The 19,155-nt window shown below is 35.7% G+C and overlaps 1 protein-coding gene across 7 annotated transcripts in view; it reads left to right on the forward strand.

Annotated features, from left to right (window-relative positions):
- ADGB (androglobin) overlaps positions 1-19,155 on the forward strand; it is a 164,331-nt gene that overhangs the window by 109,121 nt on the left and 36,055 nt on the right. For 6 of the 7 annotated variants that reach the window (XM_058735558.1, XM_058735560.1, XM_058735564.1 and 3 more), the window contains 7 exons: positions 445-582; positions 2,552-2,645; positions 7,780-7,914; positions 8,679-8,832; positions 12,222-12,409; positions 15,377-15,561; positions 18,226-18,425. In XM_058735558.1, coding sequence (XP_058591541.1) covers positions 445-582; positions 2,552-2,645; positions 7,780-7,914; positions 8,679-8,832; positions 12,222-12,409; positions 15,377-15,561; positions 18,226-18,425 — 1,094 coding nt within the window. The remainder of the gene's footprint in view (positions 1-444; positions 583-2,551; positions 2,646-7,779; positions 7,915-8,678; positions 8,833-12,221; positions 12,410-15,376; positions 15,562-18,225; positions 18,426-19,155) is intronic. The other variant, XM_058735561.1, reaches the window with a different exon arrangement.

Raw genomic sequence — 19,155 nt, forward strand, 5'->3', positions numbered from 1 at the left:
AATGATTTGAGAAAAGCACCAAGTTTTTGTGATGTGGGCAGACTGTCTATACTGACAGGCAGAGAATTTAAGCCGTGCTCTGGGAAGCCCATGGGCCCCAAGGAGCTGCCATGTGTCCCCAAGCTCACAGCCTCAACCCTCCTTTCCTGGCTCCCCCCATGCAATTTTAACACTTCCTTTAAATTTTGAAAGAAACCTCTCACTGCTTCCACAGAAGAATGAACGGTGAGTGGCTCACTCAGCTGTCAGTATTTAGTGTTCTTCTTCTCCAGAAAGTTTACATTCTAAGAAAGGACAATGTGCAGAGCACAGTATTAAATATGAAGACAAACTTCTCATTGTGGCACTTTCTATGCCAGGGGACTTTAGCAGTTAAAGGCACGGAAAATTTGGGATGGGATTAAATCTAACCCTCAGTCCAGAGTTTGTTTTTCTCTTGACCAGTGGAATGGGTAGACGTGAAATATTCTGTACCCATAAGTGATAAAGAATATTCTCCTGAGGACATAGCAGCAGCGATTAAAATTCAAGCCATGTGGAGAGGGACTTATGTCAGATTACTTATGAAAGCTAGAACACCAGGTATAGTTTTTCTATCATTCATAAAATGAACTTGTGTATGCAAGAATGGATATTTGTGTGTTTATGAAAAGCATTTTGGAGTTCTCCTTCTTTATGACTTGGCTAATTCTTTTTAATTTTGTAAATACTGAAATACCTTGAGATCAGAATGCATGTCAGCTCATTCACTCTCTTGTTTCCAGAATTTGGCACCACGGCTGGCAGAGTAAGCACACCACAAATACGTGCTCAAAGAATGGATGAGTGCATGAATGATCAGCTATGCTTTCCCAGTTCGTTATGAGCTCTTTAAAACAACTCTTTCTCTGTACATCTCCAATGCCTAGTAGAATGCTACTACAGCAGTCAGCTTCAACTAAGTCATGGATGTGTTTACATTTGCAGACCATTTTTCAAAGAAATAAATGAATGAATGAGTAAATGAATGAATTGGATGAAATAAGCTTTCCTGTATCCATGTGACATACACTTAGAAAGCACAGAATGCATTTGAACTGTATTCTATTGAATCAAATTATTTACGTATATATAATAAACTATTTTTGTGACAACATTTATTTTATTTTAACTTTTTATCAGCTTAAAATACAGCATTGCAGAGGTAAAAATCATATTTAACCAATTTTTTCTGCAATTTTTGTTGACACTCCCATGAGAAAAGTCTTACGCCCAATAGAATTAATTCTTTGAATATATTGAAACATTTTGTTATAAAGTGTCTCTATTTGAAGTATTTAATGAGAATGATCAAAATGTTCACATCAGCAGTGAAAACTGCAGATACACAAATAAACAAATAAACCACATTGTAGGGGCACCTGGGTGACTCAGTCGGTTAAGCGTCCAACTTTGGCTCAGGTCATGATCTCACAGTTTGTGGGTTTGAGCCCCATATGGGGCTCTGTGCTGACAGTGTGGAGACAGTGCTGAGGCTGTTTCAGATTCTCTGTCTCCCTCTCTCTCTCTCTGCCCCTTCCCTGCTCATGTGTGCAAACAGGCATAAATAAATAAAGAAACATTAAAAAAAAAACTACATTGTGTAGTTGTGTGATGAAAAAATATACTGTTGCTTGGTTTTGATATTATTCTATTAGAGAAAGTAAAGATAAAAGTATCAAATTAAACATATAGTAAAATATACATTTTGTTGTCCACATATGCTGTGAAAATTACATTCAAACAATGATTTTCTTTCTCTTTTTAGAGACAGAAACTTGAGCAATTTAATGTTTTAATCATATTTGCATTGCTTTCACTCAGTGGATGTTTATTGAATGACTTGGGCACACAGCACTGTTCTAAATTCTGACCTTATTCAAGTCAGTTAAACTGACAGAGTTTCTGCTTTGATGAATATTGTGTTCTAGTTGGGGTAGGCATACAATAGGAAAGTAACTATATTAAGACATCAATTTCAGATACTTTTAAGTGCTATGAAGAAATTAGGATAATTTAGGGAAAAAGTCAGGTTCTGGCATGTTAAATTTGAGCCATTTACTATGGATTTCCATTTTTCTTGCCAAATCACCTACTTCTAAACCAATGTGGGTTATGGGATGGAGCTTTAGTGGGATCCCATTATCCACTATTTATTTATTTATTTTTAGAAAAATGGTTGAATTATTTTTTTCTGACATAAGAGCTTTCATAAGGAACTTTTGGTGTGATAAAAGATCTCCTGATATAAAACTCTTTGATGAGAATCTTCAGTTAGATCAAAGAACACTTCATGATTTTTACCCTAAAGATGAAGTGAAACAGCATAAAACAGTGAGCAGAGCTGTCGGTGAGGAAGTTTATAGCTTTATATTTTAAACACGATTTTGCTGCTAATAAATCCTATGGCTTTGGACAACACCTTATGAATTTCAACTTCTTTGTTGGTAAAAGGAGGGTTTTGAACAGGATGATCTTTCAGGCATCTTACAGCTTTTATTTTTTAATTATTTTAATTTTTAATTATTTTTAGACACAAAGGAAAATACCAACGTTGCAGATATGCTTCAAAGAGTTTGGGCTATATTGGAGCTGAATATAGAACAGTATGCAATTTCTCTCTTAAGGTAAACCAGTAAATGGATTTTCTTATTACAGAATCTTTGTGTCCTGTAAATTCCTATTCAAATGCGACTGTGTTCAGTGAGTTCCCCTATTAACACACCACTGCTTCCAAATTTCCACAATATTTTGTCTGAAACATTTCTATGCTACTTACTATTTTTGGTTTGTCTCAATTATTCTTGACTAAATTCTAGGCAGAAAGCCTCTGCTCTCTTGAGCAAAGTTTCTTCAAGTCTTGTGGTGCTGAGATGATCAAGGTCAGAGTTGCTGGGGGAGGGGATTCCAGAAAACAATTACAATTGTCATTTGAAATGTCTGGAGGGCAACACTCTAAAAACACACGTAAACCAGAAGTAGACTGAGCCTTAGCTAAACTGTACTATAGCCACAAACTATATTTGAGAGACAAGATAATCTGAACAGAACTAAGAGAAATTATAAATTATATATATATATACATATATATGTGTGTATATATATATATATATATATATATATATATATGTATATAAAATTTACACACACACACACATAAAAGAAGTAGAAAAGAAGTAGACCTTCTGGTGATGTTGGAGTTAGCAAACAAAATCTCAAAAGTTAACTATAATTGAAATGCCAAAGAAAATAAAGAATAGGAGAAAATAGATCAAACGTTTAGATTAGTAAAGCACAGTCAAATAGAAATTATATAAATGAAGATTTTAACAACTAATTTTAAAAACATATTAGTGGGTTTGGGGCACCAGGGTGGCTCAGTCGATTAAGAGTCCACCTGTTGATTTTTGCTCAGGTCATGATCTCACATTTCATAAGATCGAGCCCTGCATCAGGCTCTGCACTGACAGTGCAGGGCCTGCATGGGATTCTCTCTTCCTCCCTTTCTCTACCCCTCTTCCTCCCTCTCCTTTCAAAATAAATAAATAAACTTAAAAAAAAAATTATTGGTGGGTTTAACAGCAGGTTTGCCAGAACAGAAGAAGACATTGGTGAACTTGAACTTGGAGACAGATCAATAGAAAAGTATCCAAACTGAAGCATAGGGGAAAGTGAGTGGGAAATAAGAAAAGAGCACAAGGGACATGTGGAGTATGCTCAGAACGTCTGATACTGTAATTATAGCCCCAGAATGCAAAAAGATGATGACTGAGGCCTTTCCCAAACAGGTAAAACACATCAACTCATGTTTTTGGGAGACTGCATGCAAACTCCATGCAGAAAGGATGCAAAGAAAAGCACACCTAGACTCACAGTAGTAAAACTCAAAGACAGAGGCCAAAAGAAAACCCTTCAAAGAGCCAGAAAAATAATGCGCATTAGCTTCAAAGGGCAATCAACAAATAGCTACATATAGGAGTAAATTTCATGACCTTAGCAATGAAAAATGTAGAAGGTGGGTAAAAGGTGTTAAAGAGTTCTAATGTTATAGCATTACTGCCAAAATGGTATAAGTAATACTTTAGATAAAGCTCTAACAGGGGAAGGGATACATAGTATCCTTTCTAGCAATACGCTAATGAACCAACCAGTGATTTTAAGAAGAAATAAGATTAATCTCACAAATCTTCTGAAGAACAGAAAGGGAGGAAACATTAACCAATTCATAATCTTGATTCAAAAAATTCACCAAGGGCAGAAACAAAATGAAATTGCAAACCAATCATCCTCTTGAAATTGCCATCCAATCACCTTTTTGAGTAGGTGCAAAAATATGTAATAAAATATTAGGAAATCAACATTGGAATTAAATAAAAAAGGATAATACCTTATAATCAAGTGGGTCTCCTATTCCCAGACATATAATGGTGACTTAACATTAGAAAAGTTTTCATTTTAATTCATTGCATTAACAGGGAAAAGGAACAAATCATTTGGTCCTGCAGATAGATTCCAAGAAAAAACATTTGATAGGATTTAACACAAACTGAAAATTACTTTTTTTTTTTTTGTTTAGAAAACTTGGACTAGAGAAGTCTTTCACTAATATGTTACTGGTATCCAGTATTTTCAAAACTTACTACAACCATGACTAGTGGTAGAATTTTGAAAGCTTTTTCTTAAGTTTAGAAATGAGACAAAAACTTCTGCCTAACTACTTCCATTCACGATAAGCCTGGCATAATTCTGAGAAGGGCAAAATGGCAATAAAGCAAAATAAAAGTCATTGGTATTTGAAGGGAAAAAAATAAAACCACCACTGTTTACAGATGACATAATTGTATATGTAGGATGTTTTTTAAAATCTGCAGAAAAATTATTGGAATTAATGAGAGAATTAAGAAAAGTTGTCAGAGACAAGGTCGATATAAAATAACAATTAGATTTCTGTTTGTAAGTAAGAGACAAATAGAAAATTACATATGAAAATATATAAACATTTTGAATAACCTAAAGATAGTGAAACAAAATTGCACAGTGGACCAAATATCAAAATGTTAAACACAGAGGAAATCCAAATCTTTATAGTATTTGCCTCACCCTGAAAATGAGTCACTCACCTCACCGTAATCCTGGCTCACAGATGCTGCCCATAGCTGATTATCCAGCTTGACTAACTCTTGGTCCAGAATGTGTTTTCTAAAAGGGCAACCCTTTTGCCTGAGATTCCAGCTGAGCGGACACAAAGAAAGAGCACAACCCTTCTTCTCTAACCTGCCTTTGCATTCTGGGGAAGATCTCTGGGCCAGAAATTATATATAGTTTCCATGTAAACGAAGTGTCAAAACTATGAGCTCCCCTGTTAGGGAGCTGGTGTATTTGAGGTGTAGGTGTCTTTGAAACATAGGCAGAACTATATCAGGGGGGCCACTGTTCCTCTCCAGGTGCTCTTTCCACCATAGCCAAGAGCATTTCTTAGAAATTCAGTGACCATCCAATACAGGGGCCATGCTCTTTCAATAGTTTGAGTTCTAGACCCACATCTATTGGATGGATGAAACTGACATGGCTGACTGATCTTTAAATGTAAATAGGGGAGCATCCAAAGCTACCTCCTCACCCTAGCTGGATTCTCTTATTTGGTCAAAAGCCCATCTTTCAGCATAAGACCTATACTAACTGCAGCTCTACTAATTATCAGATGTGTACCCTGGGGTAAGTCTCTTATTCTTTCTAAAGTTAAAATTTTATTAACAATATTTAATATAGGGAAATAACAATTTTAATATAAGGAAAACAAAATGTACCTCACAGTACTATTCCTTCATAAGGATGTAAAGATAAATTAAGGTAACACAGGAGAAGTACTTACCACAAGCTACAGATTGAGTCATTACAGAACATTAGCAATTGTAAATACTGCTTTATTATTACTACTGAATGGGAACTTTGAGGTTCTGCAGCCTAGCCTTACATTCCCAGATCTTAAGGGGCAGAACTTCCCCAAGTGAACTTTGGGCAAGGCTCAGTTTACGGGTATAACTTTCTGTACTAGGATGCAAAGTTAAAATCTTTCAAGTCTTTTGGAAATATTTCTCTGGGTCAGTTCTCTGGGTCATTCAAGATATTCTATATAGTATATCAGGATTTTGATGGCCCTATATGCACTAGAATATCCTAAGGCTTATGAAAAAGTGTGAAATGTATGATGGGAATAGTAACTGGAATGCCTCTAAATCCTTCCCTTACCTTAGAATGGTGGCTGCTCCCATTACAATTCCCGAGGTCGCCTGCTTAGTGGCTGCTTTGGCTCAGCCAACACCCACATTTGGGTTAGGCCAGTTCCCATGGGATTGGTAGTGGTGCTCTGCATTGAAAGACCATCACATCATAGTTCCTAGTTAGCGTGGTCAAGGTATTTATCATTTGAACTGGGACACTTTTCCAAAAGGGACAGAAGGAGCACTATTAATAATTATGCCAGGATTATGAGCATACATCAGGACTGCCCCAGGCAAACCAGGATATGTGTCAATCTTAGTTCTCATGACTCCCTCAAAGGCTTACAACTGCCACAAGGATAAATCTGTCAATTTTCTCCCATCATCAAAGACCAATGATCAAATGGAACATGTGGATCCTATGCCCCATAAGACTCTCATGGCTTTGCTTCTCACTGACAGTATAGTTAAGCCATCCCTTCTGGAAGGCAAGAACACCTCTGGCTCTGTCTTGACCTCTAATACAGAACCATTTTCTATGACCATGATGGCTTCCATCCCAGGAAATTCCATCGACATTATTCCAAAGACCCTAGATTCCTTGTGCTACTGAAGCTAGATCCAGTTCCTGGCAGAGTGGGAGGATAAGAACATAGAGGATCTTTCACATCACTCTCATCCTGTTCTGAGATAAGCTGCAGCCTTCCAGGAGGAAACAGAGAAATCTCTACCCGTAATTGTTTTAGCCAGTTGCACACACCACTCCTTTATGGGCCAGAAATCATGTAGAAGGAAAACTCTGACATTCTTTCCTTGTTCATGTCTTTAGTGGGTTTTTTGGTTTGTTTTATTCGTTTTTTTTACAAATCCATGCCTTACTTTAAACTACATTCTGTATTGATTCCCTATGTCAATTTCAGACCTTCAGTGGCCTCCACCCAGTTTTACTGCAACTTTGCCTATTTCTCATTTTCCTACCCTTATAGTTTGAGTTTTGGTGCTGATTTCCTACCCAGAAACTTTAATTACTTTCTCAATCATGAATTAAGTTCTCCTTTGATTAAGAACTTCAGATAATTTTAGAGATCTTTGAGTGACATCTTTCATGGTTGATCTGGAATGGGAGTCCCCTACCTGGGAGCCATGCACCATGATCCCTCAGCCTTTTTTTTTTTTTTTTTTTAATTTTTTTTCAACGTTTTTAATTTATTTTTGGGACAGAGAGAGACAGAGCATGAACGGGGGAGGGGCAGAGAGAGAGGGAGACACACAAAATCGGAAACAGGCTCCGAGCCATCAGCCCAGAGCCTGACGCGGGGCTCGAACTCACAGACCGCGAGATCGTGACCTGGCTGAAGTCGGACGCTTAACCAACTGTGCCACCCAGGTGCCCCAGCCTCAGCCTTTGACTAAGGACTCAATCCAGCCAACAATAGACTGTGGTCTTTTAAGTTGTCTTGCCTATTTATTTTTTTGTACATAAAGTTTATTTTAGAAGTTGTCTTGGCCGTTGCAACTTAAATTATTTTTACATTTCTAGACTAATGTTTAAAAGCAAGTGCAAGTCTGTTGAATCTTATCCGTGCTATCAAGATGAAGAAACTAAGATTGCTTTTGCCGACTATACTGTGACATATGCAGACCAGCCACCAAATAGTTGGTTTATAGTATTCAGGTGAGGTTATCATAAATTGTCATATGATGTCACCTTTAAAGGCATGCAGTATTCATATGTGTAGTTTTATTCATGGTAGTAGTGAAACTACAAACTTTTAGCTTACTTTCACAAGTTAGCACTTCTTCCCCACCTGCTATACATTACTGAGATATTATAGGAATTTTTATCCATGTTTCTTTAAATGAAATATGAAGAATGTGAAGTTAATTATTAGAAATTTTTATGTGTATGAAAAAATAATACAATAAATGCAAGTGCTTTCTATATAGAAAGAAATAATTTCATTTTCAAGTAATATTACTAGGTAAAAGTCACAAATAACTTACAAAATGAGATTTTATTTATTTATTTATTTTTTTAATTTTTTTTTAACGTTTTTATTTATTTTTCAGACAGGGAGAGACAGAGCATGAATGGGGGAGGGTCAGAGAGAGGGAGACACAGAATCTGAAACAGGCTCCAGGCTCTAAGCTGTCAGCACAGAGCCCAACGCGGGGCTCAAACTCACGGACCATGAGATCATGACCTGAGCTGAAGTCAGATGCTTAACCGACTGAGCCACCCAGGCGCCCCCACAAAATGAGATTTTTAAAGGGTTTCCATTTATATGACAAAGTATATTAATAATTAAGAAACCAATATGTATACTTTCTAGTTATTTGAAACTTTACACTTACTTTTTTATTTCTTGGCATCAAACCTAATTTCAAACTTTCTGTATGATTCATGTCAAGAGAAAGTTTATGCTTTTGTAATTACAGAGAAACATTTTTGTTTCCTCAAGATATGATTTTGCTTCCCAAAGTATATACGACGCTTCCAGTCTGCATGCTCCACGTTGTTAACAATGACACAATGGAACAAGTGCCAAAAGTGTTCCAAAAAGTGGTGCCTTATCATTATACAAAGAACAAGGTAGGTGCAAAATGTATTCTCCTCATGTGATACAGTGACAGTGAGAAGCCAGTGCCTTGCAAGATTCCAGGAGAAGGTAGAGCACATGTGCTTTCAATCTGCTTAAAAGAGGAATAAGGGTCCTGGTCTTTTTTTCTAGAAGTCCCATTTATTTGACAACCTGAGGTATTTAACGTGAGTGCTAGAACATTCACCTCTCAGCTCTCTTTTTGTCTTCTCTCCAAAGAAGGTATGACAAAAGGAAAGCATTGGAAATTCTTATTAAAAGCATAAAATCATACAAACTCTTAAAATGGAAATGGAGCTGAAGGGTTCATTTAGTCCTGTTATTTGATCAAATCAGCTGGTTGCCTCATTTCCTCTGGGTTTTTACTCTATCCCTAAATATTTCAGAAGATTTGTGATTACGTGGCCACTCCTTACCTACCACCCCCAGTCTTTTATAGGGATACACAGATTCCTTAAAAAGCACTTGACACTTTATTTCTGCCAGATGGTAGATCCTAATCTGATGATCGCTCAAATCATGTTGCCTCTCTGTTTGAATCTCATCTTTGTGTTTTGGGTTATCTCCTCTAAGAGGGAAGGATAACAAAAGGCAGTACATACCTATGCTGCAAGTTGGGACTTTTTTTTTTTTTTTCCCTGATTCTTCATTCTTCAGCCGGATAACTTTGAACCTTTTCGTCTTTCTTTTTGAACTATGGCTGTAATTGACTTTGAAAGTTCATTTCAGCCTATGATTCTTTGCAGTATTTTGCACAAATTAAGACATGAATACTGGTGTATGGGAATGAATAATAAATTTTAAAAAATACTAACTCCATAAAAAACTGAATAGCTCTTTTGAGTTGTTTTAGGGATTAAAAAAAATAAGATTAAAAAATTTTTAAGACTTCATTGCATGTTATATTAACAATAAATAGGCGTTTTAGGTTCACAGCAAAATAGAGAGGCAAGTACAGAGATTTCTCATAATCGCCCTGCCCCCCCCCACATGCATAGCCTCCCCCATTATCAACGTGCCCCACCAGAGTGCCACATTTATTACATTGATCATCCTACATTGACACATCATAATCTCCCAAAGTCCATAGTTTATACATTATGGTTCACTGATGGTGCTGTACATTCTTTGGGTTTGGACAAATATAAAATAACATGTAGCCATCATTACGGCATCATAAAGAGGGTTTTCACAGCCATAAAAATCCTCTGTGATCCACTATGTATTCTCCCCCCACCCGCTTGCAATCCCTGATCTTTTTTCTGTGGGGATTTACTTTTTCCAGGATGTCATAAAGTTGGAATCTTATAGTATGTAACCCTTTCAGATTGGCTTCTTTCACTTAAAAACACGCATTTGAATTTTGTCCCTGTCTTTTTATGACTTAATAGCCCATTTCTTTGTAATAATAATATTCCATTGTCCGCATGTATCAAAGTTTATTGATTCACCTACCGAAGGACATTTTTGCTGCTTCCAAGTTATGGCAGCCATGGCTAAAGCACCTACATAAATCTGTGTGCAGGTTTTTGTACGGACATAATTTTTCGACTCCTCTGGGTAAATACCAAGAAGCACTATTGCTGGACTGAATAATGAGAATATGTGTGGTTTTATAAGAAATCACCAAATTATCCTTCAGAGTGTCTGTACCATTTTTTATTCCCACTGGCAATGAATGAGACTTTCTGTTGCTCTGTATCCTCATCAACATTTGGTGTTTTCAGTGTTGTGGATCTTCACTATTCTAATATGTATGTAGTGGTATCTCATGGTTGGTTGAGTTTCTCTGATAACATGCGATGTGGAGAATCTTTTTGTAGGTTTATTTGCCATCTGTGTATCTTCTTTGGCGAGATGTCTGTTAAAATTTTTTTAACCAGGTTGTTTTCTTATTGTTGAGTTTTAAGGGTCTTTGTATATTTTGGATAACGGTCCTTTACTATATGTGTCTTTTGCAAATATTTAAATATTACGTTACTGTCATTCAGGAGTCTTGAAGTAGTTTAGAACAGTCAGGTTCTCTCTTAAAACCCTATCACTGGTTTAGCTTTAGACTTTCATTTACCAATATGTATCCTACCATTTTATAACTCTTTATTTTCCCTCTTAAAATTATTCTCTGAGACTAGGCAAACACAAAATCAGTCATGTAATTTTGTTCTGTTTCTTTAATGCATTTGTACCACAAACTCAAATAATAATGAAAAGAGCAGTAAATCTGTGTACATCTTCCCTTATTTCCTTGCCCCAATATAATGTCAAAAAGTTTCTATTGGTGTAGTGATTCTCATCTCATTACGAGTATTATAATTCTGGTTAATATTCCTAGATGTTTATGGCAATGTGTTGAATTCATTCTGTCTTATGTATTTCATATTTCGTTTCTGGAAATCTAAACACATAAGAGAGTGTCCTTTGCATCAGAATCAACTGGAATGCAAATCTATATTTTTCTTCCTTATTAGAAGTGTCTTGGGGCTCCTGAGTGGCTCAGTCAGTTGAGCATCCAACTTCAGCTCAGGTCATGATCTCATAGTTGGAGGGTTCAAGCCTTGAGTCAGACTCTGTGCAGACAGCTCAGAGCCTGGAGCCTGCTTAGGATTCTGTGTCTCCCTCTCTCTCTGCCCTCCCCCACTCACACTCTCCCTCTCTATCAAAAATAAATAAACATTAAAAAATTAAAAAAAAAAAAGAAGTGTCTGGAATTATAAACTCAGAATTGCTTTGAACTTTTGTATCTCATTATGATATCATGCTGTTGCTTCACTGGCATTTTGGGCCGATGGATAGCCAATTATGTGGAACCAAGTTATTACCCACTATGACATCATCCCAGGTTTCTCAGCTGCTTCTTTTCCACAACCTGAAGAGCTCATCCCCATACTCACATGTGGGATCCCTGGAACCATATCTGCTATTAACTTGATAGCTTTATCTGCCAATTGATATTGCAAGGGAACTAATTTCCCTGAGCACTCTTGCTTTTCTCATCTTGTATTTAAAAAAAACAGGGAAATCAAGTAAGAAGTTACTGGGATACTCTAGGATGATGTGATGATAAAAATCTGCCTAAAGGAGCATTAAAAGAATTGGAGGAAAACATAGCAATCCTCTCCCAGGGTTACGCACTTTGTGTTATAGATTGGGATCCGCATAAACAGAAGTGTTAGAGTTCCTCATTTTCTCTGGAAACTTGTAAGATGGGACTTTCTAAAAGGGATTTCAAAACCTAATGCTAGTAATTTTTGTTTATCAAGAGATCTTGGGATCTTTACATTTGTCAAGATAATAAAGCATTTTAGTACTAGGAAACCCTATGGTGTACATTTGAGAGACTAGTAATGGTATGACTTACTTCTGTCTAATTCTCTTTCTCTAGAAAGGCTACACATTCGTGGCTGAAGCATTTACTGGTGACACATATGTATCGTCCTCACGTTGGAAACTGCGCCTCATTGGTTCTTATAACCCACTCCCATGCCTATCTCGAGACTCTCCAAACAATACCTTCACCATAAAGGAAATCAGGGATTACTACATACCCAATGACAAGAAAATTTTATTCAGGTATATTATATGTATTATATGTAATATATAGTATATGGCAAGAGGGAAATACCTGAAATTGGCATTTTTTTGGCCACCAGATGGGTGCTGACATGTTGTCCTTCAGTGACTGTGGCCAGAGAGGTTAAGCCTCTAGATACACGGGGCTCTGGGCTTGACCACGGTTAAATTTTTTAACATATAAATATATTATTAAGGAAATAGGGTGCCTGGATGGCTCAGTTGGTTTAGTGTCAGACTCTGTTTTGGCTCAGGTCATGATCTCACAGTTCATGGGCTCAAGCCCCGTCCGTGTTGGGCTCCACGCTGACAGCACAGAGCCTATTTGAGATTCTCTCTCTTCCTCTCTCTCTGCTCCTCCCCTGCATGTGCTCTCTCTCTCAAAAAATAAATACATAAACTTAAAAAAAAAGGGAAGTAAAGGTCACCTGTAATCAAACAACCTAGAAGCAATCGCTGTTAGTATTCTGTTGTATTTTTGTGTAGTGTTTTATTCTAATCACAGTTTATCATTATTAAGATCATAACATAATTAAAATTTTGTAACCTGAATTTTTAAAATAAATGTTTATTCATTTTTGAGAGAGAGGGTGAGTGGAGGAGGGGCAGAGAGTGAGGAGGACAGAGGATACAAAGAGGGCTCTGCACTGACAACAGAGAACCCAATACGGGGCTGGAACTCATGAACTGTGAGGTCATGCCCTGAGCTGAAGTCAGACACTCAGTCCACAAAGCCACCCTATAATCTGACCTTTTTACTTCACTTTACAGTGTGCACACTTCCCAGTGCCATTGAAACTTTTTATAAACTCTTGATTACATAGTAATCATTTGTATGAATATGCAACAATTTACTTTGGTTATTTTTGTTTTTATTACAAATTTCCCATTTCTAAATTTTCTACACTATTAATAGAGGTATGATAGGCACATTTTATTGTAAATATTAAAGTAAATTATTATTATCTATTTATTATTTTAAAGAGATTATATGTTTTAAAGATTCTATATGTATTGGTAAATTTGTCTTCTAAAGAAACACCTGAGTCTATTTGACAATATATGCACAAATATAATTTACTGTATTCTGGCTACTTTTCCCTCTAATCTTTAGTTATTTGTTAAAAAAAAACTTTTTAAATATTTATTTATTTTTGAGAGAGAGAGAGAGAGAGAGAGAGAGTGCGAGCTAGGGAGGGGCAGAGAGAGAGGGAGACACAGTCTGAAGCAGGCTCCAGGCTCTGAGCTGTCAGCACAGAGCCAGATGCAGGGCTCAAACTCATGAGACGTGAGATCATGACCTGAGCCAAAGTCGGACGCTTAACCAACTGAGCCACCCAGGTGCCCCTTTATTTATGTGTATTTTAGAACTTTTTTTTTCTTTTAAGAAACATGCATACATTTTGTAATGTAAAATAATTAGTAATAAAATTAAATTACAGAACGATATATAGAGTATATCCCAAGCGTATTTTTTGTTTTTATGTTTCTTTATGTATTTCACATGTAGGTAAAAGTTTAGAAAAAATACTAACAGAAAACATATGAACTGTAGGTAATAGAAGGGGCAAAGCTCTCTTTTTAATCCATCTGCCTTTTGTCATATGTCTGCACACTGGCTATTAGAAAGCAAGGGAATAAAGGAAAGAAGTGGGAGGAAAACATTCCAGCAATTAAAAAATAATTGTGACATATTTTTGAATTTTTTTTTAACATTTATTCACTATTGAGAGACAGAGAGACACAGAGCATGAGCATGGGAGGGGCAGAGAGAGGGGGAGACACAGAATTCGAAGCAAGCTCGAGGCTCCAAGCTGTCAGCACAGAGCCCAATGCGGGGTTCGAACCCACCAGCAGTGAGATCATGACCTGAGCCGAAGTTGGAAAGCCCAATCGACTGAGCCACCCAGGCGCCCCTATGATAAGACATTTTAACGACTCTGATGGGAAACCACTGTATCACATTGCAGGGCCACTAATAGACTAAGAAGTGATATTTAACCCAATACCTAAATTCATCCTAGAAGCTGGTCCTAAAGCTATCAAGCAGAGTTGGGGGAAGGTGAGGAGGGAACTGCTTCATGAGCATATGTGAAAATTCAGGAATTAAGAAGTGTGTGACCTTTTTAGGGAATTGAAGATACTTGTTTGCAAAGTGGAGTTCTAGGAGGTGATGGCAAGCAGTAAGGCCAGAGAGGTTAGCAGCACCCTTCCCTGAGGGGCCTCATCAGGCAAGAGATTTCCATTTCACCTTAAAGGCAACAAAACGCACTCTCCTCTCTCTCTCAAAATAAATAAAATAAATAAATTTAAAAAAAAGGGGAGATTTAAGATACAAAAAAAGAGGATACACAGAAAAGCAAAATTTATAGAGAAATTGAAAGTTTATAGGGGATTCACCTATTTATGAGGATTTACCTAAAATAAGAAAAATAAAAACAAGATAAAACAAAAACCTCTTCAGTTGCATTAAGGGAGGGGTTGGGATGGCAATATACTACACATTCCATCTTTTTGTAAGATTCCCAACCTGCATGGTCAAGAGTATAGACGTTGGGTACTAATTTTGATTTCTCTGTATTTTTATGAGTCAAAGAAAACATGGTAAAGAGTGAGGTTTTGAAGGATGCTGCCTGTTGTTGGACTGGAGAGGAGGGTATAATGGAAAGATTTGATGTGTCAGTTTGCAGATCTATCATGTTTTATAAGTGTTTATCATATACAAACAAAAAGTTGCATTTCCTGTTTGGAGTTGATGGTAATGAATGTCCTACACCTATTTCATTTTACCATAGCGTATTGAGATCTTTTGTCAAAGTCTATAATAGCGATAATATTTCTAGGTTTTGGGTCAATTTTACAAAATGGTTTTACTTTTAGATTTTCATATCAGCTAATTACAGTTTCTTTTACTGACTTAAGGGAAGATCAATAAAGTGCTTACAAATCAAATGTTTTTCCTTATAGGTATTCAGTTAAAGTTGCTTCACCACATCCTGTTACAGTGCACGTACGGACGTCCAAATCAGATGCATTCATCAAGCTACAGGTCTTAGAAAATGAGGAAACTATTGTCAGCTCCATTGGGAAAGGCCAGGCTATAATCCCAGCAATTAACTTCTTGGGGAGTGAAAAAGTTGTGAGCTCCCAGTGTAAGTGTGGCTTTTTAAATTTGTTATTTAGATCCATAAGTAGATATTTATGTTTACATAACTGATTTTAAAATGATTTAAGAGAAAATAGTAAATAAATATTTAAATCTGTAAAACCTGATATTACAGTAAAATATTTTAAAAAACGATTGCATTTGTGTGTCAAATTAGTCTCTGAAGATCAACAAATTGTTATAATTCTAATTACAATATTATAATTGAAATATATAAATATTTCATATTTAATATGAATATATAAATATTTAATTGAAATAATTAAAATATTATTTTGAAAGATTTTTTCACTGTTCTTGTATCCCTCATTCATTCTTTTCAGAAAATACTCTTATGTATTAAAATTAACAGAAGTTTTGAAGCTATTACTTTCAATGTAATAGTCACAAGAACTATTAATTAATAAAATAAAATTATTTCTGAAATAACGGAAAACAGAGATACTGAGTTACATATTCAGTTATTTTAGTAACTTGATTCTGACCATAAAAATAATACATTGGCCAATGTAGAAAGTTTTGAGACAGAAAATTATAAACAAGAGAAGAAGAAATCCCTTGTGCTTTTCCTGAATACTGCCATTGTGTCTTTTTTTTAAATAACTGTTTATATCTTATAGTTGACCTTTACATAACAATTTATAGCCAGCATCCTTCCTGAACTCTCATTCCCAATAGTGCTTGTGTTGATTATCTTAAGTATAGAAGCAAATTACTAAAAAGAACTTTTTACCTATGTTCTACCTAATATTTATATATTTTTTTTCTTTTCTCTCTTTTTTAAAATAGATGCACCCAAAGCAGGGCTCTATTTATTTTCTTTTATTAAGTGGGAAATGTACCATATTAGATTAGTAAGGTTGAACTTGAGTAAAATTACAAATTAAGCAATTCTTTTGATCCTGTTTCCTTTTCTGCCATTATTTGACCTTTATCCCTAAATACACCCAGAGTTGTTTTCAGTACTCAGTTCACATTACTGCGTGTGGCTTTTCATTCAAATTGGCCTGCACGCCATTTATATCTTCCTTCTGGTACATGAAGACCATCAGAGTACCATTAAGTTTTGCTAGTCTGAATGATGCTCCTACTCTTTAAATTGGTTCTGTTTTCTTCACTCTATTCCACTCAACACAGATTTCATAGTTGTGTTCACGCAGGGATATCTTAACTCTAAAATGTCAACAGGCACTTATGTGCAACTCTCCTATAGTATTTGTGGCCTCCTGTTTTCTCTTTAAACAACTAGTTAACCCCAACATTCCTCTCCAAATCCCTTTGATTGAAGTTAGTGGAGTCAAACACTGTTTCTGGTTTGTCATATGGTTTATCATTATTTCACTTCAAAAATTACTATTCCAAGAGAATTACACACAAACATTTGAAAAATAATTTTATGAGTTTACATGTGGCAAAGAAGGGAATAGAAATGGAGTAGAAGGATAATTGGGACAGAATTCAGAAATTAATCCAAAGTTATAGCCACTATCCAAAATTGTTCTTCTTTTACAAGATACTTCCATTTTCACATTTGTATTTCTAGATGAACTTCAATACAGTTTTTTCAAACTCCCCTCAAACAATGTAAAAATCTATCATTTTCCTTCTGATTGCCTTTGAATATGTAGATTGATTCATTTGAGAACAGATAACTTTGTTGTTTGAATTCATATGCAAGTAAAAAGCTATTTTTTCCATTTATCCATGACTTATTTTATATTTCACAGATTTAAAAATTTCTCCATAGATATTGATAGAGTTGTTATTGTGAGTTAGATATTTTCTTTATTTAGATTTCAAATGGGACATTAATTTTAAAGGGATGCTATTAATTTGTATTTATTTATTATGTAAGTAGACATTGAAATTCCTTTTTCTTTCTAAATGTTTTCAGTTGCTCCTCTTGGAAGCATATTCATTTATGAATTCTTTATGACCTGTATTTCTAGAGTATCCCTGTCAAAATTGCCTGCAAAAAAAAAAAAAAAAGGAAAGAAAAGAAAAAGAAATGTGTGTGTGTGTACATGATATTTGTAGTGAAATAAGATATGACAGACTGTGATATTTATTCTGTAAGCAAACATTCTACTGTACTAAGGAAGGAATAAACTCCATTGCAAAGATGTAGAAGGCTTGGAAGTGACCCTGCAACAAAATCTTAAATATAGGCCTCTTCAGGTTTTGCTTTATCTCCTGGGAATTTTAAAGAATCTCAATATATGTCATATAATTTTCGAGAACAAGATCTTTACCAGTACTCATGCTGTAAGATTAAGATAAAATTTGTAATTTTCCACAAAATTTACAATCTAAGAAATTGGGTCTTTGGGGAAGTATTATGGACTAGGGATAGTAAAATATTTTATTTCATACGACTGTGTAAGGCTCAGTTTTGTTGATGATATACCATAATTAATATAATCAGTGGTTGCTCAGAATATGCATTGCTGTATGCAAATCACATGCTACTATGGTAAATTTGTTTAAGACCAGAATATTTCCAAAGCCAGTGATGTTGCTTTTTTATCTTATTAAAACAAAACAAATTTACCTGTCCTCTGAGTGTCTTATAAAAGGATATACCTAAATAACACAGTCATAACTATGCATCTCACACATTTTCACTTAAGTGTGGTATTTCTCCATTCAGCTAGCAAGCAGATTCTTGCAGTGCAGACTTCATCCAAGAAGGAGCAAGAATTGTACACTAAGAAGAAATCCACCCAGGGAAGTCAGAAATCCTATAAGGGTCGAACTGTAAGTGCAACAGTAGACACTGGTCAGCCTATTTTGGACGAGGAACCGATCAGTATGCCCACCATAGAAGAAAATGCTAGCATGCCACAGCAGGTATCTTGACATTTAAGAGAATCATTCAATGAATGGTATTGCTTCTAAAAATCTGACAAAAATTACAAGACTTCTCCTCCTAAAAACTGTCAATGAACTGTATGTGATTCTTTCCATATGCAATCCCACCAGTGTAATGCCACCCGTATAAACAGAATTAAGGAATAAGACATTATTTAATAGTTTCTCTGGGCAGAGATTTTAAAATATATAGCAAATTTAATATGTACACTAACCCTATAATGTAGATCTAAAAATATCATGTTACATATGAATTGGGAGGCTCTATAATTACAGAAAAGGTCTTATATATTTAAATTTTTTTTAATGTTTATTTATTATTACTGAGAGACAGAGAGAGACAGAGCATGAGCAGGGGAGGGGCAGAGAGAGAGGGAGACACAGAATCTGAAGCAGGCTCCAGGCTCTGAGCTGTCAACATAGAGCCCAACGCAGGGCTTGAACTCACAAACGGTGAGATCATGACCTGAGCCAAAGTCAGACACTTAACCAACTGAGCCACCCAGGCGCCCCGGAAAAAGTCTTATATTAATAAATTCTAATTTGCATGTGCCTTAAGGTAAAAAAAAATGTATGTATATATATATACATATATATATATATATATATATATTTTTAAAATAGATGCACCCAAAGCAGGGCTCTATTTATTTTCTTTTATTAAGTGGGAAATGTACCATATTAGATTAGTAAGGTTGAACTTGAGTAA

The sequence above is a fragment of the Neofelis nebulosa genome, chromosome 6 (genome assembly GCF_028018385.1).
Source record: "Neofelis nebulosa isolate mNeoNeb1 chromosome 6, mNeoNeb1.pri, whole genome shotgun sequence".
Classification (NCBI taxonomy): domain Eukaryota; kingdom Metazoa; phylum Chordata; class Mammalia; order Carnivora; family Felidae; genus Neofelis; species Neofelis nebulosa.